Here is a 24,771-nt window from a genome sequence, read left to right as displayed (position 1 = left end):
GCAAGCCAATTTCCTATTACCTGGAGCTTCTGTCAGCAATTTCCAAACTCTGTCAAGAAACTGAAGGTTGGGATAAAACCTTAAAACAATGGAACTAGCTGGAGACAAACATCTGAGGGTAGTTCCTATCCTAGACCAACACACTATCCTGATAGACATCCTACATGTCCCGGACACATCCATCAGTTACACAGGTGTACAGAAAAATCGCTCTCGGATGTGGCTGTGACGAATGACAGAGCCTGCATAGTCATGCTCAGGTGTGCTCACAGTCTGTAGTGACAGTAGGATACGAACCATAAAATGAGGAGGGTGGGACAGAGAAGCACTGAAACAAGAGGACTACAGATTCAAGCTGCACTGTGGAATACTACAAATCAGTCTGTTACAATCCCAGTACTCCTTAGTTATTCTTTCCCTGCCACCACTGGAAACAGGCTGAGCAAAATCACTTGCCCCAACCAACATGACCCACATTTAGCCAATAGCAGGTACTTATTTCCAACCCTGGTTGAAAGTGCACCAGTTTTATTTGGAGTTACAGCCAAAACCTCTATCCAGGATATCCTGTAAAACTGTCACAATAATGGGTAAATGGACCCAGGAGAGCCAACCGCTGCTTTTACAGACCAGTCCTGAAAAGCATGCTGCCTGCCATCATATGCACTGTGTGAATGCCAACTAGTTTCCATGTCACTTCAGGGAGCCTCGGTATAATTCAATATTAACCTTTCATGGGACAGGTCCAGAGCGCCATGTGCCCAAATGACCATGGAAGATCTTTCCACCCACCACTGAACAGCCTCATTTCTAAGCAGGAGACTTAAATAAATTACCAGTCCTGCTGCCATAGTCCATTGCATCTATGAACGGAACCATTTGCCTCCACGTGGTGTATGTATGTCTTGTGTATTCCTTCAGAGAATACAGATCCAATCTTGGCTGTTGACCCACCACCATTTTTATTTGTGTAAACTGCGCTCTGGTGAAATGCTCCCTTGTGTTGCACAGCAATAATTTTCAACCCCAAAATATTGACCATTTTCCCCCTGGACCTGCAACTGCAATAACCTGTTGAAACCATGGACCATTGAAGAACTGTTGGTTTGTGGACTCCTCTTATGAAATCTTGAGTCCAGTGTTAGAGTGTAACCATCTTAGGTTTTTGAAACTGGAATTTCCAGAGAGGTCCTCAAACAGATTCCCACGACACCAGTCAGCACTGGGCTTGATGGGCATAATGGGCTGTGCTGGTGCAGCAGACAGAATGGGCTGCCACCAGGCAACTCTTTGTGGCTTCATAGCAAAGGTTAATTCAAACATTAGTTGGCTCCTCCTACAGAGGACAAATGATTAATTTCCTCTAACATTTAGTTACAAGACCCTTAAGACTCTGGAATTCTCGAAAGCAACAACTGTAAAAAAAAAAAAAAAAAAGATACGTCAGCTTACCTGGATCTCATACAAATGAGCAATGTGGAACTGAACTGTGGGGGAAACAAATCAGAGGAAAAGAAATTAGGGTTACCTTTTTAAGAGAAAAAAAAAACATTATTACACATTCACCTCATAGACCTCAGTGAGTACAGATTGCCAACAGCATGGAGCACAGATGGGAGGGGGAGTAGGGCAGTAGGGGGAGAGTGTGCCTGCAATCTGAAATCACAGTGTGTATGTGCAATGTGCATGCAAGCACTTCCAGCTCTCTCTCCTTGTGCTGTCTCCTAGGCAACCCCAGTTTTGGGCAGAGTCAGCAGGGAAATGGCAGCAGAGAGGAAAAACCTGCTCTGTAGAAATATCTCATGCCCTTTCAATATGTAATATTTATTGACAAGCTGGTGCATCAAGGCTAAAATGACATTAGACAGCAGCGTATGCTTCTGGTAATAATAGCAAATACTACTTACTTTCAGCTTTGGACAAAGTGCAGAAATTGGAGTCGATCAGAGCCAACTGAAAATGCTGCAGAGGGAATAAAAAGACATTTAGAATGAATAAAGAAAAAAGTACAACTGTAAAAGATAGGGAGGAATGTTGCTAATAGAGTGCTTGCAGGATAAAAATAGACATCACCCAATTCTTGTTGGTGAGGATTGATCTCAGTACATAAAGCAAGGCATTGCCTCTGCCACTGTCCTTTCAGCTTCACTAAAAGCCCCATGCTACTCCACAATAAACCATGAATGAACCCTGTCGACTGCAACACGAGAGGACGCAGATAGCCGGGGGGACTGAGCCATCGATATTCTCGTCTCCGGATCACTTATCTTGTTTCAACCTCCCTTCCTTTTTTCTGTGCAGCAACAAGAAACACTGATGCCCAGTTCTTTTAATTAAATCCTAAAGCATCACCTGAGGGTAAGACAGGGCTTCTGGATAAGACACTTCTACAGTGGCTTAGGTTGGCTGCCAAGGCGTGGCGCGCTACAAGCCAATATCCACATCAAGGGTCATTTAACAGATTAGCCTGTGAGTACATCACAAAGCTTCAAACACAACTCTCTAGGGTTTCTCTTCTGGCTTTCCTGTGACTCCTCAAGGCCCTGTACAGTTCTTTTACTTTTATTTATAGATTTATTTTCTACCAACTACTTCTGAAACTAGTGAGTGCTGTAGAAGAAGCAAAAGAAACTAAACAGAGGAGAAGTACTAAATTCCAGATTGATGTCTGATTACTTAATTCTGTGATGGGAACAAGGTTCCAAGGTGACAGGTTTCATTGCAGCTGTTAAGCAGCATCATGACCCAATGCGGTCACATGCAGCATTCAACCATTTAAAAAGGCAACACCAGTGACTCTTATCTGGGCCAGTAAATACCCGTGACAACCTCCTGAACTGCAGACAACAATCTAGCACACTGAACAGATTGTTCTGCTGATGTTGCCATCCACACCAAACCAGTCAACAGTAGATGATAACAGGGGAAAAAAGGCATGGAAACTTTAAGGCCCTCTATTCTGTCAAAGCTTCCACAGAATATTTCAGTTTCACGAAGGTGATATAATTTCAGGGCTGTCAACATGGATAGGATTTTTAAAATGTCAGTGATATTTTGTCTTCCCCTCTACAATGAAGTCAAGGCCCACCGTCTTGCAGCAGTGGCTACACAGGCGGTCAATGTCAGACCGATAAAAATCAAGACCCGTCCAGCTGGATCATTCTTTGCATGCTTCACCCAAGGCCAGTGGGGTTGCAGACTCCTACACGTGCAGAGACACAGACACACACACACACACACATATACACACACACACACACACACACACACACACACACACGATCCCTGCTCAGAATAAACTCCTTATTAAGCAGAGCTATGAACCACAAAACACATACAAACACACCCCAGACAGATCTCTTAATGTCAAAGTATACAAACACACAAACGCGTTACCTAGATTGCCGGCATGTCACACTCCTCTTGGAACCCCACCGCATCCTCCTGTAGATCTTTCCCTCTGTCTCTTCCCTTCCCTCTCTTTCACACTTGCTCTACCACCAGGCAGATAATGCAGCAGGATTGTTAGCTTGGCATTCCACCTCCCTCCCCATATCTTGCTTTCCTCTCTCTCTCTCTCTCGCTCTCTTTCTCTCTGTCTCTCCTATCTTTCTTTTCCTCTTACCCCCCCCCCCTTCCGCTATACTGGTGTCAGTGATTACTATTCAGCAGACGGCTGCAGTGGAGAGTGCAGAGAGATGACACATAATACCTCAAAGCAGAACAGGCAGGCACACACCAGCCTCCCAGCCCCCCCCCACCACCACCACCACCACCACCACCACCTTCTTCCTCAGCTCAAAGCTCTTCTATATGGTTACACAGCTCTGTCGAGACACTCAATTCATCCTTTTGCTAATATACAGAGCATTAACATGAGCTTACAAGCTCATTTCCCTTTCTCTCATTGGCTAAATTAGCAGCCACTGATAGAATTAGAGTGTGTATGGTGGGTTAAGAATATCACTTTCCAAAATTGCAGTGGCAGGCACCCAATTAGGTTACCATGCACTTCCAAAAAGACTGCAGACATCTGTCACATGATGCTTTTTGATCTCGTGCTCAATCTAATGTGATATAAGGGGATGAAAGAGTCAACATCTACCCATAAAATGAAATGCATCCTGATGTTCTGTTCTTTCCCAAACTCTGCAGGCCCCTGCAGCCCCCCTTATTTCCCTTCTCTCATCTCGCCCACCTTTATTCAATCTCTGCTCCACTAAACGTGCACCCATCCCTTCCTGTAGATATCTGGGGCAGTTGTGTGTGTGTTTGAGTAGGTGTGTGATGCTGGCAATGGGCCAGGACTCAGATGGCGGGTTGCATCCAAGGCAGAGTGAGGACGTGCAGCACGTGCAGCCTACTTAGCTTAGTAGTGAAACACTGACACACAGACACAGACACACACACACACACACACACACACACACACACACACACACACACTCTCTTGCTTTAATTGAGGAGGACTTGAAGAAATATCTCTTACTTTTAAAATGCATTAAATAGACAGTGGTGTAAATGAAAAACATATATTTTGTATGACTGTTGAAACAGTGACATCAATAGAGTATGAACAGCAAGGATTCCCTCCAGCACAATGTAAATCAAAAATATGGTGAATGCATTAAACGGCATGATAAAAAAGTCTTGTGAGGGAACGTCTGGAGCAGGACAAAGCCCAGGATCAGATAGCAGTCTGTCCCTATAGAGGCAGGACTCTCAGACAACAATAGAGCCAGAGAGCTCTTGGTTACTGTCTGAACATGGATGGCTCACAGGTGTCAGGAGACAGAGGTAGAAAGGCCACGCTCAGACAGCTGTGACAGATGATCCACCGGCCTTTGTTAATAGGAGGACTACCAAGGTCAAGTTTGTTTAGGCAGGAAGGGCGCGTCTATCACTACGCAACAGGCCTACAACGCAGCAGGTTAGAGATCACCCCGCTGTGTTAATGCTAAATCATATTGAGACTGATGGGTGCGCCTGGGGGCGCGAGGGGAAAAAAAATACCTCTCTTAAGTATCATGATTCTATTTTTATAAGTATAGTGAGCTTTTTTTAGTCCTGAAATTATTTATATACAGACTAAATGGAAGACTTAGTTAAATTGCCTAACTTAAGTTTGGAAGACGAACAGTTTTCCACAAGAATCTTGATACTAGCTTACTGACCAGTTATAGCTAACAGTTTAGTTTTGTTCTGTGTTCAACTTGTCCCAACACACTAAAATAAAAAGAATATAAATCCACACTTGCTTTTTTCCTGCATTCATCTTTAACAGCAATTGGAATTAAGCATTTAAAATAAAAACATATTTTGGAATTTAATTCAGTTCCCTGAAGAATTTTTCCCGTCCTATATTTGCTGATTAAATGTCACATGATATTTTCAGCAGGGATGTATGGGAACATTTAAAATAACTGAACACAGCCTCGAATCTTTAAGTCATCAACGGGCCAAAAACACACAATGAAGAACTCAAAGCTTGCATTGCTCAACATGATGGATTGCAGAATAAAAGGATGACTGCTGCTGTATGACAAACTATGTCACATAAACTGCCTGTGTGCGTGTGAGTGAGTGAGAGAGAGAGCAAGAGAGAGAGAGAGCGAGCGAGAGAGAGCGAGAGAAACTTCTTGGATGTGTGGAACATTACTAATCATCAGATCCTTATTGATCCAATGTCGGGAAACTTAAATAATTGCATATATAATCTCGCTGTATATCTTGAGTAAATGTGCGCAGCATCACTCCCTTCCTCTGCTGTGAGGAACTGCTACAGGTATTCAATAAACCAAAATATAACCACTGATCTAGAGAGTTTATTAAAGGGAAAGACAATTCATTAGGACACAGTCTCACAGATTGAATGTAATATTTTCTGCTTTCACATTCATTTGTCTGATGGTAAAGTTCAATGTTCATGACACTGGACATTTGTCTGTGCATTTGGATTTACCTTTAAGCTTGACTCGTGGTCTGTGTTGACTTTAAACATGAGTCCCAGTCTCAGATGGATCTCCTTTGCTCTTGAGAAACTGGGGTCAATGTAAAGCACCTCCTGAAATGCCTTGATCGCCCTGGAAAAGAAACAGAATCAATAGAAATGTTTAGGTTGACTCTTGAGTCAAATCTGTAAATAATTTCATCCAGTTAATGTCACGTTATACCTTATTGTACGAATACCAGATAAGGTGATGTTTGCTCAACTGGAATCCATCATTGGGCAACACAAGTAATAAAATATGACTCAATACTTCAACATTGATAATTCAAGTTTGACTATGAGACTGAAAAAAAAAATAGATGCAAACAAGGAGACGGACCAATCTGTTTGTTCACGTTGGTGAACTTTGATTGAAGGAAGCCATTTTTTTACTGACTGTTACGTCATTCACTTTTATATATCCTCTGAGCTGCACAGCTTTATGAGATGGGTACTGATGCAATAAATGCATCCTTTTAAATGAACAGGTTATACAAAAGTTAATCAAAACTTTTAAGAATGTTGCATGATTGCTTCTGCATCGTACCAAATGACGTTTCGAGGCACCACATTGTTGGAACCCTTAAATTCAAAATCACAGCATACAAGATGCAACACTGATGATGACAGACTGCATGTAGATCATCAGTACTATGGATCTGTGCTCCATCTGCTCTCCTGTCGCCGTTTCACACCACTAATTGAATCAAAGTCATGACACCAGCTAGTAACAGTTGTCCCTGTGTGTTGATACATACAACCTCTCAAATGAGCTACATGAGGGACTGGAAAGTGCATACACACTAGGGCTGCAACAATTAGTCGACGTTGTCAACAAAAATCAATAATAGAAATAGTCGCCAATGAATTCCATTGTCAACTATTGTCGCCAGACGCATTTTTCCAACAGAGTGAGGCATCTAACTTTATAATAATCTCTGCAGAGAGTCGCTCATGCGTCAACATACAGAAATGGCGGCGTCAACATCAGGTACGCGTACCAAAACTTCTAAAGTTTGGGAGCATTTTAGCCTGGATACGGCGAATAAAAAGACTACTTGCAAAGTTTGCAAAGCAGACGTTGCGTGTCATGGCAGGACCTCGGTGATGCACGAACATTTAAAGAGAAAGCTTGCGGGCAGTTGATCGAAACTGAGTCTGACTCGCCTCGGTGAGATTCAAGTAACATTCAAGCCAATACGGTTTTTATGACATACATTGTACATTTTATAAGCGTATTTTCGCTATAAAAAGAGAGCTTGAGCGTTATGCCAGACTGTGCCTGACAAACGTATTTTAAATTAAATGCATGCAGTACGAACACTGTGCCTAATTGTTTTTAGACAGGACATCTTTATTTAATTTTTGTATGAATCCGCAGTATGTTCAATAAAAGATGTATTTTTCATTGTACCCATCTTTCTTGTGTTTATTATCATTTGCCACATAATTAAATCACTTAAATCAACTTCATGCTAAATTTAAGAAAAAATTAATAATTATCCGATTAGTCGACTAATTGTTTCAGTAGTCGGTGACTAGTCGACTATTAAAATAGTCGTTAGTTGCAGCCCTAATACACACCCTGATGCAGTTTGTGTAAAAGGTTTAAAAAAACAAAAAAAAACAAAGCTAATACTGAATCAAGATATATTTGGCAAAATACTTCGACATCAATATTATGGCACTTAGGTGGCTATTGGTTCACAAAATATCAGTAATGGAGGTTTTGATAAATAATCATATAAAATGTCTATGTAATGGCTAAGCGGGAAAAAGTAAATTGTGGAACAGTTCGCACAGTCTTGTAAAGAGAATTATGTTATTGTACTGTAATACCACAATTAAAATCAAGTGAACTCTTTTTTCACATGATATGCAAGGACATCTAGTCCAATATCACATTATTATTATTATTATTATTATATTGTCATACTGCCCAGCTTTGCCAGCAGAGAGCAGTAATGGCCAGTCAGAACCGGTCAAAAGCGTGGCTGGACTTCTCAAAAAAATTGACGCAATTACAGGGCTTTAACTTGATGTACTTAGAGTCAAGATTTGACATCATCTTGGCTGATGTTGACTTATGAATTCTTTACCGTTTTATCAAAGCAGAGGCCTCGCTAAAGTAGTAGCCCCATACGCCACAACTTGGAAAAAATCAGCTGAAGGGATGTACCATTTTACACTGTTGACTAAGAAGAAAAAATTAATCTGTTTGATTGACAAACGGTAGATTTTAACTTCAGAGAGGCCATGTGATGCAAGGCTGATATCTGATGTAAAAACCCTGACCTAGATGCACAGTCCAAATATGCTGTGTCCAAAGAAGCCAGTAAACCCAAATATAATCAGTATATCCAACGTCCTAATCGCAAAATGAAAAATTTAGAAAAAGGCAGAGTTCTGCTAATGCACAGAATGTGCTGTTTACATGACCCAACTTGGAATATTGTCATTTTCTGAGTAAGACTGGAATATTAATGTGCATGTTGGTACATTGAATGGCTGGAATTAACATGTTCACTTATGGGGAACATGAACTGAATAAGCGGAGAGCTGCAATAAAGCTATTTTTCTCTAAACAACATCAGTGCAAAATTAACTATTTTGAATTGGTTATTATTTCAAAAAGCACTTGATTTTTAAATGAGCCTGTTTATTGTGTAGCTATGACAACAAGGGATAATGTCAGTTCACTTGAAGCCTGCTGCTGTATGAAAGAGGTAAGAACTAAGCTAAGTGCTGCTGGCACACACGCTAACTTGGAGATGACATTCGTTTACACAATGCACTGGAAAGCCCCTTACCAAAACCATTACAATTGCCAAATCACAAGTCTTACCCTGAACAAACCCTAACCCCAACTTGAACCTGAACACTGAAACCAAGTCTTAAATCTTCAAAGTGTCTCTGAAACTGTGGAACAACCAAACAAAACAAATATGAATCAAATCTTTTTAATGAGTACATTTAAAACTCAGGTTGGCCAAAGTGCTGTACAATCCAGAAACATAAATACAAGAAAATACAAAAGAACTGTGCATATAAAGCAGCAAGGCACATACCTCATAGGTACAAATAAACATGCATGGGCACAGTCGGAGGCCACATCAATGAATGAAAATATGTTTCAATCCAAGACTTAAATGATTCAATGGAGGGGGCAGATCTGATTGGGAGGAGCATGCTGTTCCACAGTCTGCAACCGCAAAGGCGCCCCTGAGCTTAAATTTGTGGTCTCAAACTACAGCTGGTTCTCACAATGATAGCCATCCGAGAAAACACACACACACACACACACACACACACTGAACTCATTGCTCCCATTCCCTCCTCCACTTCCTCCTCTTTATCTGGTCCCTCCCACTCTCCCTCCCTCGTCTCTGCTCTACATTCACCTTCTCCTCCCTCACTGGCAGTAGCTGAAGTGTGTGCTTTGAGAGCACAGCTCCTCTAGAGAATCAGTGGTGACCCAGAGTGTACGGCAGACTACAGATAAAAGATGAAATAAGCTCCTCTGAAAAGCAGAAGAGAGCAAGAATAGGTCATCAGCAAAGAAAGTTGCACAAAAACAACAATTTCTAAATAGGGACTGAGGAAGTTGGCCTCATTAAATGGACACTATTTCTAAGGGAGGACAACACACTTTCCCCACATAGGGATTGACGCTATGAGGAAAACATGGATGGAACATGAAATAAAAACACAATCAACGGTAGGACATTCAATTTGCCCAAAACATGGATATAAATCTGGATTTATCTGCGTCCAAGCTGAATAAAGAATAATCAGAGTCCAAATTTTTGCATCAATATCTTCTATATTTTTTCCTCACATTTGAAATGAAAATTTTTGCTCAGAATATTTGTCAACAACCCTGCTGGTTGAGATGGTTAAAAACTGAATGTAATCATTTTCTTATTGAATTGTTGTATTCAACAAACTAAAACTAAACAAAAAATAATACGAATCCAGAAAAAGCCTATTTCATTTGGCCCTACACCCTTAGTGAAATCTGCATGACATCTATAATGAGATGGCATCTAGGATTGCAGTGACCAGACTAGACCATTTTGTTGTGATCGTAACATATGAATCTATAATACCAGCAGTAGGAGGTCCTACCAACAGGCTGGATAGTTGAAACAGTGGCACTTAATTCTTGTAATCTAACCAACTTTCTTCCTTCTCTCTCGCTCGCTCTCTCTTTTTTTTTTTTACAGCTACACATTCCTTTGAGCCATGTGCTCAGTGTGACGTAATCTATCCTGAAGAACCCAACATGACACCATCCAGCCCAGCCCTGTGGAATAGGAACAATAGAAACATGGTGTGGAAAATAAACCAAAGGCCTTTCCAGGGCACTGCTGAGGTAAGGGGGCAGGAAGAGACAACCCAGAGCACAGAAGCCAACAAGAGTCAACAGGCAAACCGCTTTTACACTGAAGTACTGCAATAGAGCCGCACATATGCACCCACCCTCATGCTCTGCTTGTTCACACCAGACCAAAGCTGACGTAACATGTAACAGTTAAAGGTCTTAATGAGAATCAAGGTCAAATTCTCAGACCACCTCATGGCGATGCGTTCACTGGGTTCATCAGTCAAAATTGAAAGCAAAAGGGAGGGAAATCACAATAATACAGTCCAAGTCTGTTCCTCGCCATGTTTCTAACAAATCAAACCATCAAAGTTGTTTGCACCAGTTAAATTCTTCTCTGTGATAGTTATTATGTCGTAGATACTCTCTATGTGACAAAAAACAAACAAACACACTGTTGGCACACTTATCAGTGTGTATTTCCACTTAAACACAGGACACCAGTTGATGAGGCAGTCATTCACTGTGGCCCAGGATACATTCACCTGCACCCTGCTGGCAGAATGCAGCCACACGCGGCTCAGACCAGTTCTGAAAGTGGTTTCAATGATCGGACCTCTAGACACATTCAGTGATTGCACACCTGGTATTAAGGGTGACCATTCGCTCAAGGATGGTTCTTAATACCTGAGCTAGGTCATTTGAGATTTTGGCAATACTCAAAGGGTAACATGAAACTTGAAACTAAATTAAATTGATGTAAGACACAAAAATATGAGTTGAAGAAGACGTATTAACCACGACTGAAAGGTTGGCTAAAATATGGGAAGCGTGCAGGAGAGATGAGCATCTGGCTCTACATTCAGGTCGTCCTTTTGCGCCAAAAAGACATCACCGATTGTTCATCCAATCGCCAAGATGATGAGTGGAGTTATGTCACAGCAGAGCAGTTTGAAGACAGCATGGTCAAAACTGACAGCGAAGTGACAGAGCAGATTCACACTTGGCCAGGTTGTCTCGTACAATGCTCGAACATGATTGTCCTCCCTCCCCACTCCCCACTGCTTACATCATCACATCTGATATTTTGTCAGGAATCTCATGGTAGTGATGTTATATTTCATCACAGGAGCAGGGCGATTGAAAATCCATTCCCATATCAAGCTGTGTACACGACACAATGTAGCTGGAGATATGACATATTTACACCTCAAATTGTGGCTTTGCTTCTTGGTTTAACATACAACAAGAGGGGCAGCTGGTGGGAGACCAGACATTTATCTCAGTGCCAGATGTGGAGAATGAGAAAATTATTTGCGCACCTGCAGACTCGCCATCTCACTGAAGCTGCAAAACTGTCTAATGCTAGCACAGCAGGCAGGGTGCCAGAGACTTGGAAAAGAACCACGGTTAGCAAACTGAGTGGTAAATTAGGATTTCACTCACATGTCAAATTGGTCCTGAACTACTTTAGGCGATCCGTTTGCCCATCTGGTTGCTAATCGGCACAAACCCAGTGTGCAGCTACACCTGAAAAGCTCGTCTAAAACGAATATATGTTTGGGAAAACTGCAGTTAACCAGTAAAATTCGTAATTTGTAAAACAGTACACTGAAGTACTTCTATTAATAAAAAAAATTTGCTATATCAAATACAATGGGGTGCTTTGAACTAAGTATGACCTAGTATTTAGTGTTAAATGTATACTTTCACGGAGGGACACACTAAGTCTCCACGTTTATGATGTCACCACCATCAACTACTAACTACATTTCTTGAGATGCACCGATTGCTTTTTTTCTAGGGCAATTCAGATTTTTGTTAGTGTGACCTGCTGATACCCACTTTTGCCGATTCTGATTTTCTGTCAAAGAACTATACTTGAAAGAATATAAAAACATAGATCAACTTTTTCCTTCAAAGGAAAATTTTATTTTCATAATCACAAAATATTACTTTTACGGTTTCCCCAAACTTGCGCAAGGTTACTGGATCTTTTCTTACGAATACAACTCACAAAACAAAATAAAGTGCTCTCTGATTGGGAAGGGAAACATAAAATTCTACTGACTGAAATTGAGTTGCTGCATCTCCAGCTGTGTCTGGATATCTTTTACTTATTGAGCAGAAGCAGTTGAATGCAGCAGCCAATGAGGGATAGGAGAGGCTGCAGGCTGGTTCCTGGCTCTGAGCTCTGCCTACTAGCCTAAGCCGCTTTCCCTTTGTTAGCGTCCTCAGACTGGGCAGCTGAACAGGCAGATGGAGTATGAGGTGTCTGATTAGGTTTTTTGTGGCACCACAAGTTTATTTTGGCCTTACATATTTTACAAATTGCATGCTTTATGTCCTCATTACTAACAGTAAAAAAATTCCACACTGACTCCGAATTTGCACCAGGCATGGCTGCACTGAGTTCTGGCAGCGAAGCCAATCACGTCGCTCTTCCGCACATCTGCAATTTCCAACTGCCTGCTAGCTTTTTTAACTTGCTACATAGCCTTTAATCAGTTCTGTTGAAATAAAACTGCAAATGAACAACAACTGATGCCACTTCCACACATAGACCCGTACGTGTGAAGTAACTCCTCAATACAAATGGCAAAAATTAGGCGGCCCCTCAAAACATTCCTCTAACCATGACTGTTGGCAGTGAACCAGTACAAAAATGTCATCAGTGGCAGTATTATTCAGCTCCCTATGGGAAAGAGGCTTAGTCAAACAAGGCTTGTACAGCTTTACGTTGCCCCTAAGGCTTCTATATCCGTCTGTTTCAAAGCACATTCCAAAGCTCATCTTTGAGAAATTGAACCATGAAGGGTAAAGGACCCACCTGATAATATAATAAATATAGTGGATGTTGGGTTGGGTTAACTAGGTAGTTCCTTCTAGCATATGATAACATATGCAGAAGTCCAGTCAGAGGGAAGTTTTAAAAAACAGTAATGAGGGTGTGAAGTGAATGTGATGTAGCCATGTTTGGTGTTTTCACCATACCCAATGTCACTATACTAGTATCTATAGCCACCTTCACATAGTGTACACAGCAGAACCATCTTTTCCTTAGACAGAAACCTCTTTTAATGCTGCTGCCCACTGGAGACAGGATTTACCACCATCACTTCCAGCAAGAAATACTTTGATTCCGATACTGGTTTCATAAATGAAACAAAATTTCTGGCGTCAGTGAGAACTGGAGTCTATGCAAATCTGACAACACATTTTTATTATAAGAAAAAGAAACGCACTTAAAAAAACAGGACCTTGTTAGTGATGCTTAATTTTGGACAATGGGGAAAAAAACTTCTTTGCCGCCCTAAAAACCAACTCAGGAAACTGCTGTTGCAACGACTTTTTTAGAGCTGCAACGATGAAGCACGTAGCATTAACTGTTGTGCTTGCACTTCCGAAGATCCCCATTTTCTCTTCACAGTTGTAAAATCACCAGTTGCCAGCATCAACACAGCACTTTTAAACAGCAACACTGTCAGCCATCTACCAATATTATTCACGAGAAAGTCCACCAGTGACACGTGCAATGGTCAAGGTTGTCGTTTCAAGGGGTCACGCCAATCCTTGCAGGTTCAACACTAACAGTTTTATCAGGCGTTACAAGTTCAGCAAGGCAAATCAACTTCAACAGCAATCACTGGAAACTTCTTTCAATGTGATTAATTCCAAAAAGGCAACCTTTTGTAAAGGTATTATAAATCATTTTGTCATACCACCTCGATATAGGGTTACTATACAGCTTTTAAAGATTATACTAAAATAGATCCATATTTTCAATGCACTGGTACCAAATCTGTACTCGGTAATGGCAGATACACAAACTTCAGGTAGTGGAATCAGTATCAGGAAGGAAAACATGGTGTTTGAACATTCCAATGCAAGCTTGCCCTCGTCAGGAAATCCTGCTTGACCCAGTCTCACCTCAGGGTGTCTGACAGTGATGCTTTATGACAACCCCAAGCACCTGATAGAGATAAACAAAGCACTCCTTTTCATCTGTACGTGACGAAGTTGGCTGTCAATTGCAGTCAATGTGAAACTATTTATGTCACATGACACTCTGAGCTACTACTCTGCAGCTGTGAGACTGGTCTCATCTGAGATGAATGCTATCGAGAGCCCTCTAGTATTTGCTCCTTCTACACCAGGGGTGTGACTGAAAATAGCAATCACATTACTAATGTCCATACAATTAACTATATGAAACAATGGCATACGAGCCCTCCTATTTGAAAGCTGATTCTAAAAGAGTCCTTTCAATCACTGTGACAGCAAGTGGATTTTAAGATTAAACCACAAGTAGTTTGCCATGCCATTTCAATTAGCACATAGGGGGGAACAGGAAATGGAACCAGAAAACCTGATTTTATGTTACAATCCAGATCATGTCTGTAATGTTAAATACTTTGAAGGAAAGGAGAAGCAAATGATTCATGAGCCAGAATATCGACATGGAGATATTGGCTCAGACAAACTATCTGTGACCATCACCACCCACTCCATGGTGGACTATCAGCCTTAGATGGCCAAAGGTAACGAGGAGAAGACGATGGGTGACCTCTCTAACCTGAACATGTAAAACAAATCTGAGAGCAGGTTGAGCACATGTGAATTAAAAAACAGTCTACGCACCAACAGTGTTGTCTCATTGGGCGTACAATTGTAAAACGCCATATAGAAAACAAAGCATTACAAACTGGTCATTAACAAAGAAACAAGTACTTACCACTGAAATGCATTGTAATGGAAGTAAACCATGCCAAGCCCATATAAAAAGGCAGCATTCTGGAAAAAAAGCAACATAGAATATCTTAAGTTCATTTTAACTGTAAAAACACTGGAAAGAACCAATTTATCCAAACAGAACAGGCACAGTGACATCATAGCTGATCTGCATTTAGCATTTAAAACAAGGCCATGAGCAGGAACTGACAGTAGGCAATGCAAACTCAAGAAAATATGTTCAACTTATAATATGTTGTTAAATCCACACAACATCATATTCTTACTAAAAATATTCAACAATAACACTTACTGCATGAAAAGTTCTCTACCATTTGCCAAGTTATGCTACCATGGTCAGTGTTTCCACCAAATGTAGCGTCTTCACACCATAATTCAACTAACCACAAACAATAAAACATCAGTGCACACAATCCATCAAGGCATGTGAGAGATATTAAAGATTGAAACTCTAAATCCACATCTGCTGCCAGTGGAAGTAAACATTTGAGATCCAGTACACAGCAAAGTACATTTAGAGACAGGAGTGAGTTACCATGGGGATGCTCTGTGCCTGTTGCATTCTATCTTCTTAGTGAATATGAAGGTTTTCAGGTTTGCATTATTATGCATAATGTATTTGTACCTGAACAATGAATTCAGTAACATAACCAGATATTTCTGGTTTACAGACTTGCATTAACTACTATGATTATCAATATCTTCAGTCTTTTTTTAAGCAACAAATAGCAAACATTTGCTGGTTCCAGACTCCTACATAAAAGGACATTTATGTAAAAAAAAAAAAAAAAAGGATGAGTTTATGTATTTTGGACTGCTGGATGGACAAAAAGGGCAAAATGTACACATCAGACTGAGTTCAGGGATATTTTGATGAGCACTTCTCAAACATTCTTGACATTTGATAAACAAAGCAAGTTTAAACATGACAGTTCGGTGCATTGCCACTTATGACAAGTGTATGTTACATTACGTCGGCGGCATTTTAGATCTGTGAGCTCAATCATTCAAAATCCCATATCCCCCATTTTTCTCCTCAACCGTTCACCAATTCATGTTCCCAAACTGTCATGGTCACAGCTGCACCCGCTCTGCAACTCTAGGTTGCACCGAGGACAACCACATGTCTCCATCACATGTGGAGTCACTGAGGGCATCTTCTCAACCATCAGCATTAGACTTCACCAGGCAGACATTGTGTGTGGGAGGATCATGCCGCCGCCACCCCCCCCCCCAACACAGATGACACAACAACATACAGTAATTTTTAATGTTCCAACAGTATAGTGTTCTTGTTTCGCCAGTTCAGTTCCCTGACCTCAATTCATTTGAGCATGAGTTTCACTGGCTGAAGACCAGACTGAAAGCAAAAAGCCCCTTAAACAAATAAGTGAACTTGGCAACAAAGAGAACTGGCAGAACATCACAAAGAAAGATACAAAGTGCTGAAGCGTGTGGGTTGTTGACTGCAGATTTTGAAGAACGCGCACTCCATTATTAAATACAAAGAGTTTGGTGGACTCTCTCTTGACTCAGCAGTCACTCCCAAGTTGAATGTAAAGACAATGACTCTGCATGTAGCAACTCCAGTCCACTCTGTGGTGCTAACGTGGCTCTAAGCTGGTAAGTTAAGGCCATATTAGCATATCAACACTGAATAAGCAGTCGCAGAGGGGCTCAGTTTTAGTTTGATTTTGCACCATTCACAGATGTAAGGAACACCTGAACTTTGCAAGAATAGCCAGAGGGCACATATAGACCACAAATGCCTTAAACACTCCGACTGGAAATCCTGCAGACTCATTAATAGAAAGTCTGTGGAATGAGCCAATACATGATGAGATCAGGTTTCTGCTACTTTTTAATTCATCACAATGTGTCATAACGACCAAAAGCCAGTTTAGCCATTTTACATAAAATGAAACCAGTTTGAGCTTTGTACACAAGAACTGACCCAACTTGATTTCCTGAAAATATTCCACTCTCATCTGAAAGGCTACTAACGGTCTACTGGGCAAATAGTAGGGGTGTGATGATTCATCTACTACATAGATTTACATTCCTATGATCCGACTACATCAACCTGTGCTTGACAAGTTGGATTCCGGATGACATATATTGATCCAACATCGTTTTAAAATGTAGTTTATCGATTGTATTGATACTAGGAAATAACACACCAGATTTAAGCACGGCAGAATTTATTTAAATGTGTTTTTTAGTACTTTTAATGATAAAGACATGAAACATTACTTGATTTGGTCTGCCTGTCGATGATGTCGTCGCCACGTGCCAGCACAAATTTCAGAACAACAAAGCGTAGCAGGGCGGATGACAGTGGAGAAGCCAGCGAGTGAGAAATCCAGTGAGTGGAAACACTGTGGCTTTTGCAAAGACGGAGCTGTTAAATAACAAATAAGTCGCTGGCTGTTTGTAGGATATGTAAAAGCAAATGTAGCAGGGAATCCTACTGTTAAACCAACCTGAAGAGATGTTGGTTGCACTTGAAATTTGACTTTAAATATTGAACTATTTTTATGTTGCAAAACAAAAGCAGAAGTAGCAGGTAAACCTACGATTGAAATGCTGGTTGCACTTACTGTACTTTTATTGAAAATATATTGAATATTGAAAATGAGAGCAGAAAAGGTTAGACTCATTCAAATAAAACATGGATACATTTGGTTTCCTAGTAGAGCACTGCCCAGTTCGGTGGTCCTGGTCTGATGCTCACATGCCCACTGGGGCCAGCATGGGCACTCTGACCCATCTGGTGAACCCATACAAAACAAAGTGCAAAGCTGTGAGTGTTCTGACACCTATCAGAACCAACATGAACCTTTTCAGCAATTTGCGAGACTGTAGCTCTTCTGTTAAGATTGGAAAACTCAGGCACATCTTCGCTGCCCATGGCCATTGATGACCTTGTCATTGATTCACTGTTTGTTCTTCCTTAGACCACTTTGGGTAGGCACAAACCACTGTAGTCCAGGAACGACCACCAAGACCTGCACAGACCTCAAAATTGGCCCTAGTCAAAGTTGCTCAGATCCTTACACTTGTCCATTTTTCCCTGTTCCAATTTCAAAGACAAAATGTCCACCTGATGCCTAATATATGCCCCCATCCCCCACAGGTGCCATTGTGAAAAGATAATATTATTTATTTTACGGGTCAGGGTTCATAATGTTATGCCTGATCAGTATGCATTTGTGGCTGTGTTACACAAACTCACCTTCCAGTAGTCCGACTGTAAACTGAAGTACCTCTGGTATGCAGATAATGCTGAGAATAGTCCATTGAATTAAAGAACATGATCCAGGAAGAGGAGGGAGCAGAAAAGGAAACAATGAACAGTCAATGAAAATGTTAAAGGCTCCGGATATTTGATTCAGTAACACTGGAACAGTTCCAAGTAGGTGATTTTCCCATATAGGACCAAATAGTTAATCAAAATAATTTGTGGGAAGCATGCTTTAAAAGTACTGACACTGAAAAATGATCTTGCCAACTATATATACTGAGATACAAATTTGGGTGCAGAAATAAAGCAGTCAAATATACACATGTCACCTTTTGGATAGTCCTCCAGCAGGAGGTTGAAGTGGCCAAGCTGGCAGAAAATGTCAGGGTCTACTTTCCCTTCTGCCTTGACGATGAGTGCATCATAGCAGCGAACAGCCTGGAGAGAAGAGCAAGAGCACCTCAGTTCAGGATGACTTAACAGTTGATAGTTCTATGTATATCATACAAAACCATGAAGTTCTAAAATGTGCAGACATGCCGAACAGATTTGATCACAACTTGTCTGAAAAGAGAACAGGCAGCATAGTATATTCCAGTGAAAAGGATATGTATGTTAAGGCTGTTTTGCATTGTACCAGTACTATGTTCAAATATGGACTGGTCCATCACTATTCATCAACAGCTAAGCAAATTTCTCCAGGTAACCCAGGGTCTCTTGACAGACTGCACAAAAAACATGTCAAATTAAACTCGCCATGAAGTAAAAGCAATAGAGGGCGAGTCTGTCATGTTTTAGCCACAAGACAATGATAAGTGCAGTGTATTGGATCTTTGGGTCCGAGGGCTCCACCGACTTCCCCAAGCACATATACAGTTTTGGTTGAATTGTTTTCTGCGGGCGTAGAGTGTAATGGCTGGCTAAAGTGGAAGTTGGTTTTGTTTTTAATTCATCACAACCCCCAGTCAGAAAGTCAAATCTCTGGTTTTGTGGCTCTGAAATAGCTATGACACTCAAGATGAAACATGAAAATCATAAACAAATGGAACATAACTACTTCAAAAGAGTGACACCATATTGGAATTGATGTATTTGTATCATGATGAGTCAGCACTTCTTGAAGCGGGCACTGACACACACAACTGATGAGATGCATGCTATCCAAGAATGCACACATTAAAAGTCATTAAAGAGATAACTCTGATATGGGTGGTTACGTTGCAGCGACTTAATGTCATTAGCATGCGACAGGACCACTGCACATGTGGTACTACTCTGGTGCAGCACTTCACAAACTCTCAGATTCTAGAGCCACAGTAACTGTACTGCTGCCTTCAGGAGGCCTCAGCAGGTTAATAAACTTCAGAATTTTTCTTTCATATAGTAATAGGTCAAACGTGCGCCAGTATTCTGTTACCTGCAATGACCCATAACGGATGCAGAATGAGTTCAGCACACTTTCTCCTTGGAGATTAATAAAGTATCTATCTATCTATCTATCTATCTATCTATCTATCTAAATAGTATTTCAACGTAGTTTAAATGTGTCTAAAGGACATAAGATACACCATGAAATTAGCATAGCATGCCAACAAATGTAGGACTTGCTAGAAGCCTGCCTAACACATCTAAATTAAGTGCAGTGACAGAGACCACATTTCCAAGCGTCAACACCATAAGCTCACTTTGCAGTAACCTCACACCCCATAAAATGCTAAAGCTCTATATACTTGTCTTGTGTGCATGCATACTACTACTACTAAGGTTTATTAATTGGTACCTACCACTGCCTTTATATTCAACTTTCTGTCTGCGTGAAAGCAATCAACTTTTTTAATGAATCCTACATCCCAACTTAAGGACTGTAACATCTAGTTCAAATAGATGAGGGTCTTTGTCAGTCCAAATTGATCAGACCCTCCTCTCTTACATGGTCACCAATGATTAGAAGCAGCAGGCTTTCTTCTGGTTATCAACAATTGTTTTGGTTTTTTCACTTTAGTTTTAAGGTGCTGCACAAATGGTTCTGCCCAATTAGTAATTTAGTTCTGACTATCTACCCGATTCTCGAAAAAACTCACTACTCTAAATTTTTATTTTAGAGTGAATGCTAAAGAAACAACTTTTACTTTGTGTCTGACTTGTATTGAGTGATTTTTGAAGGATCTATGCTACACAGCCAAACCAAAACCATTCATTGTGCTAAGCTAACTAGGAGTCAGTCCATTTCTGTGGGTCTCAGCTCCCTAATACACACACAGAAGAGAAAGGTGGGATGGAGAACAAGGGAATTTCCCAGAAAATTGCAGCCTGCCTTTAACTCAAACACAATGCATAAACTACATTGCTGAACACAGAATTTTTTTTGCCACACAATCAATATGAAATGATGTTCTGAATCATCCTGCACATTTGTAAACTAAGAGTATTGCAAGGAAAAGCATCCGATGTCTTTAGCCTTTTTAATCTCCACAAATTACACTCAGGACAGAGGGTAATAGGAAACTCACAGAGACTTGATGGGCTGGTGGAGGTAACGTTATCGAGAATGAACGAACTGGCCATCAGGTCATGTGCAAGTCTAGTGTCATGATGCAGAAACACCTGCCTCAGTGACTGGATATTCTCCAATGTTAGAACCATAACAAAAAATTACAAATAATAACTGATAGCAAGGTGAACCTAACCAGGATGTACACCCCCAGAACAACCATGTAGCAACCTGCCAGTAAACCCAGCAGCCTAAAAGCCACATGTTGAAGGCACAGCTCAGAGGCGTTGGACATGGGCTTCATATACACGGTTGATTTGTGTGCACTGAGCACCTACTTCCGCTTCAATCAATCAGCTGTATTATCTACACCCAATGTCTTTGTCGCCATTTCTAATTTCGCTTATGTGAAACAGCCTAGCTACTACCGCTAATTATCTAGCTAACGTTTGCTAACAATTTTCTTCCTATCCCCGCCATCTTGGACCAAGTCAAACAGCCATTATTTCGAACAACTTAACTACCACTGTATATGTATATATGGATGATTCCCCCTCCATGGCGTGTAACCGCTATGTACGAGTTAACAATGGAGGAACAGTCGCACCGGTAGCCGCTAACTAGCATGCTAGCCAAGCGAGCTGACGCACCACCCGGACTTCCAACAACCGTTATGAGAAAGACACACTTCCGTCAACTTAACGCCTCTCCTTTCGTTTGACCACGAATTAGGCACCTTTTGCTTTGGAGGCTGAGTGTCACGATGACAGTTTTGCAAGTTACATATTGAGGCAAAGTGTTAATTCGTGTCCTCACTTCCGAGTCCCTTAGTTTAAAACAGTCACGGGTCAAGACCAAAATTGTAACACGCAAACTAGATGTGTGTGTGTGTGTGTACAAGCTTCCTTCTCGTGTTTCTTACATGAAGTGACAAACCAAATCCCATACAATGGATGCAACACTATTGTGTAGCATGGAAGTTATTATCCCAGCAAACGAGGACACCACCGGTTCGAACAGGGTGGAGATTCATATTTATGTCGCACGTCGTTGTTTGTCAGTTTGAGGCTGTATGATATTGTTGCACACATGTATTGTAGTCGTGTTCATAATCCGAGCAGTGTATGGGTTATATTTTAATAACTAAGCTGCCATTCGCTGGTTCAGCTTTAAAGTTGACCAAATTGGACCCAGTGTGTGTGTGTGTGCGTGTGTGTGTGTGTGAGTGGCGACTAGCAACATAGTAAGAGCAGCGTGTAGCGGGGTCTGTACCACTCATTTCAGGTGGGATATGCACTAATGTTAATGAGAGGAAATAACGAGAGAGAGAGGCGACTGTATACATACTCGGTGGCATACCTTTAACAGCAAGGCCTTCGTTCTGGCGCCATCTTCTTGAAGCCTATGAAATCCAAACAGAGAACTGCAAGTAGAGGACAGACAACACAGGCGGTTCCGTGTTACTTGGGGACATTTGTTGTTCCAAATTGCGTCAAGGCAGATAAAAACCACAGAAAAGAAGCGGATATTTGTGTACACATAGTAGATTGTCTAACCTGTCAATTCCGACCAAGCTCTCTTTCTCTTGCGCTGTAAGCGTCGGAAAGTCCTCTTCGATTTCGGTGGCTTTTCCCGACGCCATTTTCTCCTCGTCATTACCAGCAACGCCGATACTCCGAGTAGCAGCAGAGGCGGCGGCGGTGAGCGACACTCCGCTCGATTTCATGGAGAAGGAATTGAAATATCAGCGGGACCGAGCAACTCCGGCGAAATGCAATAGCACCAAAGTGCTGTACACCGTATCCAGGACTAAAACGGGGCGTAGCGTAATTCTTGCCAAATCCTCAAGGAAATGATCCCTTCAAGTTACCTTCCACCCGCCTCATTGTACATCAAAACACAGCGTGTATTCCCGTGCCAATGTATGCATGAAGTTGATGCGATGTTGGGTATGGCGACTGAGTGTAACTTGATAATATCGCAAACTTCCCCAACCATCGGCTCAAAGTTGTTGTAATTGTGTCACATAGGAAAACGCACGCCGCCACTGTCGACACGCCTTCCCCCTCCTTTGTCCAATGAATGCCCGGCATATGTGGTCAGGTGACTGTCTCCAGTTGATGTATTGCGAACACGCGGACGAACACGCACACGCAAGCATCAAACGGACCACCGAGATCCACCTCAAGACACGTGATTGGTCCATCATGCTGTATTATGATTACGTAACCGCATTTTAAAGCAGCCTATTGGCCGGAAAACCTGTCAGTTTTCTTGATAGGGTGTCAAGGGTGCTTGTTGCAACGTTGCACATATACTGTACTGGAGATAGATAGATAGATAGATAGATAGATAGATAGATGTCATTCGGTTTTAATTGTCATGCCATTTGTAAAATAAACAGGCCCAATAAGCATTTTTAAAAAAACTAAAAAGATAATATAAATCCCAGAGTCCTTCATATTTCGTTTAGTTTTTTTCAGAATTTGATAAGGTGGCACAGTTACACTTTTTGCAGGATGTCAGTTTGGTGCAAGTGAAGTTTGAAAAAAAAATCCAGAGGTAAAGACAGTGCAACAAAGAAAAAAAAAAATTTTTACAGCACAATATGTGTTTGCTTTTGGCCCACGGCCCCTCGTTAAGTTTCAGCTTCTACAGAAACAGTTTTTTGCTCCCAGATCTAGAGAAATAGTTATGAAGTTGCAGAGTGTAACCTCTGATCATACACCTCCATTTCCAAGTGTGATGGGAGAACCTGTGGTAGCCTTGAATTATACTTTATCCTCCATTTGTCATCATTTTGCCTGTCAAATTTCTTATCGCAGGACATATTTGGCCTGCACCCACAATTACTTGATGAGAATCAGAAGAAATATTAATCTCTTTTGTTAGTTTATTACTAAAAGTGCAGTGATTCAATTCCCCATAGATCATGAAGTAAGCTCTGGAATGCTGAGTGTCATATCAATAAAAGGGATTACATCACATGCAGTGATCAGTTTAACAGAGAAATGTTAACAACAACTGCATAGACACATGAAATATGGAGATTTGATGAAATGTTCTGTCATGGCAACATGACCAGGGTGGTCCAGTCAGTTACAGAACTTATCTACCTGTAACATTTTACATTCAGCCTATGAATGCAAAGACTGTTTTTTTGTTTTTGTTTTTTCATGTTTGACTACAGTACAACAGCTTCATCCACTCAGTAAATGGATATTGAGGGTTCATTCCCGAATTAAACTATGGTCATGAATATTTATGTATTTTTGCCAATAATCCATTATACATTATACACACTGGACTTTTAAAGGCTGCAATGGACTGGCGACCAGTCCTGGGAGAACCCTGCCTCTAGACTGAAGGTAGCTGGGATAGACTCCAGCCCCCCATGACCCTTAACAGGATAGGCGGTATAGAAAATGGATGGATGGATGGATGGATGAACATTTTAAGGACAGGATGATAATATTAAAAGTACACTGTGCAATGATTGTTCCTGCTTCCTTTTCACATTTGCTGTCAGCTCGTACTTTTTATGCCAATTGTCTGCTGTGTTTTTTTTAACTGTATCTAAGGTATTTATCCTTCTTTAATTAATAAAGAGGTGGCATTAATATAAAATAACTTTTATTAAACATCTTGCAACTTGGATTTCCAAAATTTACATGTATACAGACCAAAAAATACTGCAAGAGGATTTTTTTAAAGAATGTATTTTTCAACTTAGATGATTACTATATCAAAGAGATCGCAGAGCCTTTTTCTTTTCCCCCCTTATTCGAGTTTTCACACTTTAATTCAAACCATGAATGACCATCATTAAATAATTATTTTTAAAATGTAGCAAAATAGGAACTTAAATTCATTTGAAAAATGTATGTAAATGTTTAAAGAAACAAAGGCGTAATTCAATTTTTACTGCACTCATATTAATCTTCTCTAGCATTATTACTGACACGTTATTT

The 24,771-nt window shown here is 40.9% G+C and overlaps 1 protein-coding gene and 1 long non-coding RNA gene across 6 annotated transcripts in view; both read right to left on the bottom strand.

Annotated features, from left to right (window-relative positions):
- The window catches only part of kdm6a (lysine (K)-specific demethylase 6A), a 42,887-nt gene extending 20,020 nt beyond the window's left edge, over window positions 1–22,867 (bottom strand). The window contains exons 1-8 of one of the 5 annotated variants that reach the window (XM_086220210.1): window positions 22,357–22,867; window positions 22,148–22,223; window positions 18,639–18,747; window positions 18,301–18,350; window positions 15,049–15,107; window positions 5,963–6,083; window positions 1,908–1,962; window positions 1,453–1,487 (exon numbers count right to left, since the gene is read on the bottom strand). In XM_086220210.1, coding sequence (XP_086076336.1) covers window positions 1,453–1,487; window positions 1,908–1,962; window positions 5,963–6,083; window positions 15,049–15,107; window positions 18,301–18,350; window positions 18,639–18,747; window positions 22,148–22,223; window positions 22,357–22,526 — 675 coding nt within the window. In that variant the 5' untranslated portion in view covers window positions 22,527–22,867. Of the gene's footprint in view, window positions 1–1,452; window positions 1,488–1,907; window positions 1,963–3,088; window positions 3,203–3,396; window positions 3,538–5,962; window positions 6,084–15,048; window positions 15,108–18,300; window positions 18,351–18,638; window positions 18,748–20,819; window positions 21,144–22,147; window positions 22,224–22,356 lie in introns of those variants that run through there. The other 4 variants (XM_086220211.1, XM_086220212.1, XM_086220213.1 and 1 more) reach the window with 4 other exon arrangements.
- LOC147252065 (uncharacterized) lies at window positions 9,465–12,401 on the bottom strand. The gene is made up of 3 exons (XR_015118825.1): window positions 12,385–12,401; window positions 11,760–11,856; window positions 9,465–9,509 (listed from the first exon to the last, which is right to left on the bottom strand). It is a non-coding gene; the product is annotated as an uncharacterized LOC147252065 (long non-coding RNA).
- Window positions 22,868–24,771: the final 1,904 nt, after the last annotated feature.

The sequence above is a fragment of the Aulostomus chinensis genome, chromosome 12, assembly GCF_037954235.1.
Source record: "Aulostomus chinensis isolate RoL2024-O1b breed Wild chromosome 12, RoL_Achi_v1.0, whole genome shotgun sequence".
In the NCBI taxonomy this organism is placed as follows: Eukaryota; Metazoa; Chordata; class Actinopteri; order Syngnathiformes; family Aulostomidae; genus Aulostomus; species Aulostomus chinensis.
This window is presented reverse-complemented; position numbering and strand designations above follow the sequence as displayed.